General features: G+C 30.6%; 2 protein-coding genes across 2 annotated transcripts; both read right to left on the reverse strand.

Annotated features, from left to right (window-relative positions):
- Positions 1–1,443: 1,443 nt before the first annotated feature.
- On the reverse strand, positions 1,444–5,387 carry Tsp_09071 (deoxyribonuclease II family protein). Its single transcript, XM_003382178.1, has 8 exons — positions 5,260–5,387; positions 3,676–3,899; positions 3,448–3,615; positions 3,113–3,310; positions 2,987–3,010; positions 2,503–2,729; positions 2,369–2,452; positions 1,444–1,542 (listed from the first exon to the last, which is right to left on the reverse strand). Exons 1-8 carry the CDS (start codon positions 5,385–5,387, stop codon positions 1,444–1,446), a joined length of 1,152 nt encoding a protein of 383 aa, XP_003382226.1.
- A 33-nt stretch (positions 5,388–5,420) lies between these two features.
- Positions 5,421–6,298, reverse strand: Tsp_09072 (hypothetical protein). The gene is given in 4 exon segments (XM_003382179.1): positions 5,421–5,454; positions 5,709–5,932; positions 5,947–6,087; positions 6,245–6,298. The coding sequence occupies 4 exon segments, from the start codon at positions 6,296–6,298 to the stop codon at positions 5,421–5,423; spliced, it is 453 nt and encodes a 150-aa protein (XP_003382227.1).
- Between the last annotated feature and the right edge of the window lie 242 nt (positions 6,299–6,540).

Below are 6,540 nucleotides of genomic sequence, written 5' to 3' on the forward strand. Positions count from 1 at the left end.
TTTTCTTACCCAACATTGAACCCAATGTAGACAGATTAGTCGCAACGCACTAAGCCCATACATCACATTAATTATTTCCTCACTATATGATTATTTTTGAAAAAAACCCTCGATTTGAATCAATAGCCTATTTAAAAATTCATCATTTTTGGCAATAATTTAGGGAGGGGGCGTTTGAAAAATATACGCCTCTTAAGGGGGCAATAGCCTGAAAATTTTTGGGAAACACTGCTGTAAAGTCTCTATTCTTTGCTCACAAACAACTCTTACTTTTAAATTTATAATGAAATTGAAACATTCGCGTTGAAGCGAAAACAACAGTGAAATTTTGATTCATACAATACCAAAAATTTACATGGTAAGGTTTGTAAATTTGTTTCCTAGTTCACTAATTAATCATTGAGAGACATCGCTTTCAAGAAAACTTGCATGACCATTGACAACAATGGGACTTGTTACTAATTTTATATTTCTCCCCAAAATCTGACAATCACTTTTTAATGTTTTTCAATGTTTCAAAGTTTTATTTCTTGCTGCCCAAACTTTGATGTTTGTCTTTAATTTCTTCCAAATTACTCTTCGATAAACCTTTGCAATTTGTTTCTTTGAAATTTACTTGAAATTATATGCAGTATTTTTGTGTATGCGTTCAGTTGTAGGGCATTATTATACTTCAGTTTTTCTCCTCGAACTGCCTTGCTTTGTTGCTTGATTCAAATTAAATATAATTTGCATTCTTTTAATAAAATTATTGATTTACAGTATAACATTTTGCAAATTTTCATGGGAATGAAAATTGTGAAAGATAAGAGTTTTACATTAATGTTGAAACCATTTTTACATATGTATATTAACACCATTTATTTATGAGCATTAAACAATGCTGCATTTAAAATACATCAACAAATATGTTGCAGCAAATGTGCTCTCCTTTTGAAAATGTACTATCCTTGGATTCATTTGTCGTCTGACAAAGCATGTCAAGCATATTTTTTTCTAAAATATCTCTAAATTATTACAATTTCATCAGGAAATACTTGCGGGCTGATATTATAAATGCTTAATGCGTACTACTGCTGATGTTCCTACTGTTCATTATTATGCAACGAAAATTTTATTTTGTAAACATTAGGTGCAAAAGAAATATATTTCATTATTCATCAATAAAGTACATTTCAGTAAGCTTTTGAAAGTGATCTCTTTGCCTTCACGAAGATACACTATGCATATTCTGCATCAACGTTTAGGGCAAACAGAAAGTTAAAAAATAATTCTTACCAATCTGCTGGCGCAACACCATTCAAATCATGACATTTTGATGTAGCTACTGAATATCTCGGAAAAGTGAAGCATAAAACAAAAATCCATCCAATCTGCATTATAAAGCGATCCGCAATAACAAGCATCTTGAGATTTGTTAATGTTTGTTACCCAATCAAATCATTAAGCAGCTTCTTTTCTTGTTGTGAATGCTCTAAGATTTATTCTTCGATCAAATAAATACAGATTGCAAACTTCAAAAATAAATGTTTCTCCACTGCACTGTAAATAAATATTTTCTTATCAGATATAATAATTTAAATGAAACTTCATATCCAAAATGCTATTCTTTAAAATGAATTGAACACTTATTTTCTATTAATTTATCATTTTATACATAAAATATCATTTAAACAATAAAAGTAGTAAAGAGCAATATGTCGAGTAAATTGTGATCAAAATGGATTGTTTACTGAAATATTATTTTAGGGAAAGAAATTTATTTCAAAAAAAATTATGTAAAATTTATTACATACTAAAGACAGGGAATGCTGAAGAAACATGTATATGGTTAATATCAGTTTCATTTTGCAAAATGAATGCTTTACAATAGGTATTCCCCTTCTTAAATATTATCAAATTGCTTTGAATAATAAGAATATGATTGCGGTTGTTGGAAAATGCGCAGTAACGCACGGAAATATGTTTCTATGAAATTAAAATTAATAGACAATTAAATAACGTTCATATCTTTTATATAAAGAATTTGCAGTTATTTAAACGGAAAACTGGCATATATAACATTAGTAATAATCAGTGCATACGCAAACCGATGTGTTCAATCTTCGCAAAATTATTCTAATTATCATAGAATTGTTCCTAACAGAAACGTTGCTTTGAACATTGTGAATGAGTTTGAAATTTAATAAACTATTTAAAAAAACAAAAAATTCAAGTATGGTTCTTGCTGAACAGGACATGTTGAAATATATTTTGCTAAATTTCAGGTGCACTGAGTAAATTTTATTTCTGTTTTATTCAATTAGAGGTTTTCAGACACAAAGTGAGTTCCGTCATCAGTCTTGTGGCTTCATTAGCAATTTTCTACATTTTGACCAATTAGACTAAAATGACCAAAAATTGTAGCATCATCAATGCAAACCGCCATTGCAGGCTCTTTTGTTTGGCTTTTCTAAAAAAAGTATTTTCTTAAACGACTGCTTCTTATAACTTCAAATTTACATGGTAAGGTTTGTCAATTGCACAAAATTTGTTTCCAGGATCACTAATTAACCACTGAGAAACATCACTATCAAGAGAACTTGCATGACCATTAACATCAATGGGACTTGCCACTAATTTTATATTTCTGCCCAAAATACGACAATCACTTTTCAATGTTTTATCTCTTGTTGTCCAAACTTTGATGCTTGTCTTTAATTTCTTCACAAGTACTCTTCTGTAAATCTCTGTAATTAGTTTTTTTGAAATTCACATTAAATTCAGAGTAAATTGCAACAAGAGATGTGCAATTTATCCATTCAAATTCATATGATGAGATTATTCTAAAAATGCACGCCTTACAACTGTAAAAATGCATTCTATTCGTTGCGTCGAGTGTAACAGCGTTTTTCAAAATCATTCTATATTTCTGTAAAAAAAATTCTTCATTTTATTTTCTCTCTGAATGAAATTATTATTATGACTATAATTTCAACAAACTTACTTCTGTTTGCCGCATATACTACTACTGTAAAATAAAAAATGAATTATGAAAGCAGATTTATTTTATCAGAGCAAAATTTTGCCAGATGTTTCTTCTGAAAATTTAGCAGTAACACATATAACTTACCATATTTTGATTTTTCACCTTTACTATATATTGTCACTTTCAGTCCTGGAGCAGCTGCTGTTGAAATTTGCCGTGTCAAGGTAAGCGGTGGTGTTAATCTTGATTCGCCATTAACCAATTTTTTCAGATTTGGTCGAGCTGGATCATCTGGTATATCATTGTGATATATCAACGGAGTTGCAATTCTCAAGGCCATTGCTAGAAATTGCATGCATTTTACCATATGAAATTATTATTCAAATATATTTGCTTCATATTCTTTTTCTGCATGAAATGTTAAGCATCTTCCAAATAGTTCTGCGTAAATGTAATCTTTTTCATGCAAATAAATTTACCAATTGCATCAATTTCGCTTTCTTTAATTGTCAAACAGATAAACAAATGTCCTTTCTGAATTTCTGCAGGTGGAAATACGTATCCTCTTAGCGCTTTCGGGAAACCTGGTATTGTGTGAACAATCCATGATGCTTCATCTGGGACTCCGGGATTCATCATTAAAACACCTATGTAGAATAATGATTATAAGATTTGTCATTTTCTGTTTTAACGCTTATTATTATTACCTTTGCTATTTGATTTTGTTTTTACTTTGGGAATATCAGGTGGAATGTTATTGTATGCAATAAATTTGTTTCCGGCATTTGCCTGAATGACATGCTCAAGTGTTTTAGCAACTGCATGGTTATTAACCCCTGTAAGAACCGGAGTATTTTGCCATGCAGCGGGAGCAGGTCCTGCAATTAATGCTTTTCCTGTATTTTGAGCTGGAGCTTTGTATATAACAACCCTATATAGAATAAGTGATGAGTTTGTGAATTTTCTTGTTAATCGTTTCATAATTTTTATTTTTTTATAATTAATAAATGTTATTTATGAAACTTAATGCAGGAAATGTTTTGTTTATTAAGAAGATGTAAAATTAACTTTTCAGAAGAACATTTCAACTATTACTCAAGACACGTTCCTCTTTTACATAACTGAGCAAAATTGTATCAGCAATACAAAAATGTATTTGATATTTGCTGCTACTGTACGCTAATCAATTCAGTAAGGCAATATTGCTGCTGTTTATTTGCTGGATATTTTTACCTGGATCTAGGAAACATGCATGTAAAACAAATTAATTAATTAAAAATCCACTACTTATTTTCTTTACTGTATGTATATCTATTTTATAAATTTTTTATTTTTTAAATATGTACTTTTATAAATGAAAAATAGTTTGTTAAAAACAACTTTTTTCGTTTAAATTTTGCAATAGTATGCACGTAAAGGATGATGACATACTAATTCGTGCGTGTGGAAATTCAGGTATTCTTGATCATGAATCCACATGTAGGTGATCATTTCAGTTCAGTAATCCTATTGAATTGCTCTATCTCTTTATTTCAGTCAAATTAAATGTAATTTGAAACTTCGAAATAAAACACATTCTAATGTGGTGTTTTGATGTGGCTTTGTTAACTTAATTTTGTAACGTCCCACGTTGATTTTTTTTATATTAAAACCCTGTGAAATAGTATGTTGCATCAATTTCATAATGCATTATTACTGAGTGTTATCCATGCCTAAGGATATCAAGCAGATTATTATTTTAAATAATATCTTTACGTTGTACAAAGATTTGAACTGATTTTTTAACAAAGTTACAAATAAAATAACAAAACAAATTTATGTATAATTATAGATATGGCAAGCAACATTAAAATAGTTTCAATTAAAGAATTCACATATGTTGACATGTTCAATATTTTTCAAACTAATTTGCAAATTTATTGCATGATGTTGCAGCCTTAATTCATAATTATTCAATGGAAATTCAAAATCATTTTCTATTAAAATAAAATATTCACAATGATTTGAAATGCTTGGGAAAATAATGGATATGATTACATGGTAGAGTCATGATGATATCATTACAAATGTTTGGTGTCCTGCCATAGATAGCTTCTACTGTTATTCATTGTACTACAAAAAATTCATTGCGTCAACTCTATTGCACCAGCAACGTATCTTATTATTTATCAATATCATACATTCCACTAAAGTTTTGAAAGTTGTCTCTTTGCCTCCAAAAATACACGCTGTATTTCTCATATTCTGCATCAACACTTAGGGCATACAGAAAGTTAAAAAATAATTCTTACCAATCTGCTGGCGCAGCACCATTCAAATCATGACATTTTGATGTAGCTACTGAATATCTCGGAAAAATAAAGCATAAAACAAAAATCCACCCAATGTGCATAATACAGCATTCTTTATCAGCATGCATCTTGACATTCGTTAATGTTTGTTAACCTATTAATCATTCAACAGCTGCTCTTGTTGTCGTAAATTTTCTGAAATCATTCAAATAAATATTGCTTGTAATCTTGAAAAATAAATATTTATCCGCCACATTGTAAATAAAAATTTTTTTAGCATTTGATAATTAAAATGCTAAGATTTTGTGCCTTGATTTTATTCAAATTAAATATAATTTCAACTTTGAAATAAGATGCTGTATTAATCTGACCCTTTTAATGTTGCTATAGCAATTAAATTATGAATTATAAAAAAACCATCAAAAATGCTCGACACGTATAAGTATTACTTTTGTCGATCAGAGAACGTAAATCTTGGTAATATGTGACAAAAAGTCGACATATAAGGATTTATGTGAGATTTTATTTCGGAGTAAATGTCGAAGCACTTCCTGTCCCACTCTGCGTGAAGACGAGCATTGCATTTTTTTGCACGTTCTGTGCGTTCATATGCATACTTCACAACGTCCCTTTGGTCTTGTACAAAGAATACATCGAACCGAATGACGGGTGACTGCAACAGAAAACTGCTACTGCTTCTAATGGTGCACTTCCATCTGACTGCAGCAAGCTGAGGGCAATATGGCGACGAAATTCCAGCTGATTGAGTGGACTTTTTTCGATAAAACAGCGAATACGCCAAGCTGCTACGGTCGCTACGTTCAGCGCCTTGATGAAGAAACAAAAGCTAATATCATTTTTTGCCTATTATGATTGGGCGATAGGCTTATATATATAACGATAGCGTCTTTTGCTTCCTCAAATATTTTTACTTGTTCACATATTCTTTCTTCTAATGAATCTTTGTCCGGTTTTAAAGCATCACTTCTGTTTTACCCATCGTCGTATTTTCCTCTTTACTCCTACGTAACTGCTTCATTGCAAGGATAGATAAGCAATCTAGAGAAACTGTGATGTGGCTTGAAAGCACTCCTCTTACTCAAAAAACAGTTCATCTTGCACAAATATATAAGCATTTTCAAATAATTCTGCGATACATAGGGGGGGGGGGTAATTTGTCTTAGAGGATAAAGAGAAGCAAATGTTGATTTCCGTCAAGTGTTCTATACATGGCGTAAACAATTACTTTCCAGTGCAGGATGTTCACAGATTTTGGTATTT

The sequence above is a fragment of the Trichinella spiralis genome, assembly GCF_000181795.1.
Source record: "Trichinella spiralis strain ISS 195 chromosome Unknown Scfld1, whole genome shotgun sequence".
Taxonomy (NCBI): Eukaryota; Metazoa; Nematoda; class Enoplea; order Trichinellida; family Trichinellidae; genus Trichinella; species Trichinella spiralis.

Bases quoted from the DNA above. Each gene is read 5' to 3' on its own strand.
- Tsp_09072 (XM_003382179.1), bottom strand. From the start codon at position 6,298: ATGAAGCAGTTACGTAGGAGTAAAGAGGAAAATACGACGATGGGTAAA. The intron at 6,088-6,244 runs GTGATGCTTTAA...TTCTTCATCAAG, and splicing joins CGACGATGGGTAAAACAGAA to GCGCTGAACGTAGCGACCGT. The intron at 5,455-5,708 runs GTAATACTTATA...GAATGATTTCAG, and splicing joins ACGTTCTCTGATCGACAAAA to AAAATTTACGACAACAAGAG.
- Tsp_09071 (XM_003382178.1), bottom strand. From the start codon at position 5,387: ATGCATGCTGATAAAGAATGCTGTATTATGCACATTGGGTGGATTTTT. The intron at 3,311-3,447 runs GTAAATTTATTT...TGCAATTTCTAG, and splicing joins AAGCGAAATTGATGCAATTG to CAATGGCCTTGAGAATTGCA. The intron at 1,543-2,368 runs GTAGAAAATTGC...ATTTATTTACAG, and splicing joins TTAGTCTAATTGGTCAAAAT to TGCAGTGGAGAAACATTTAT.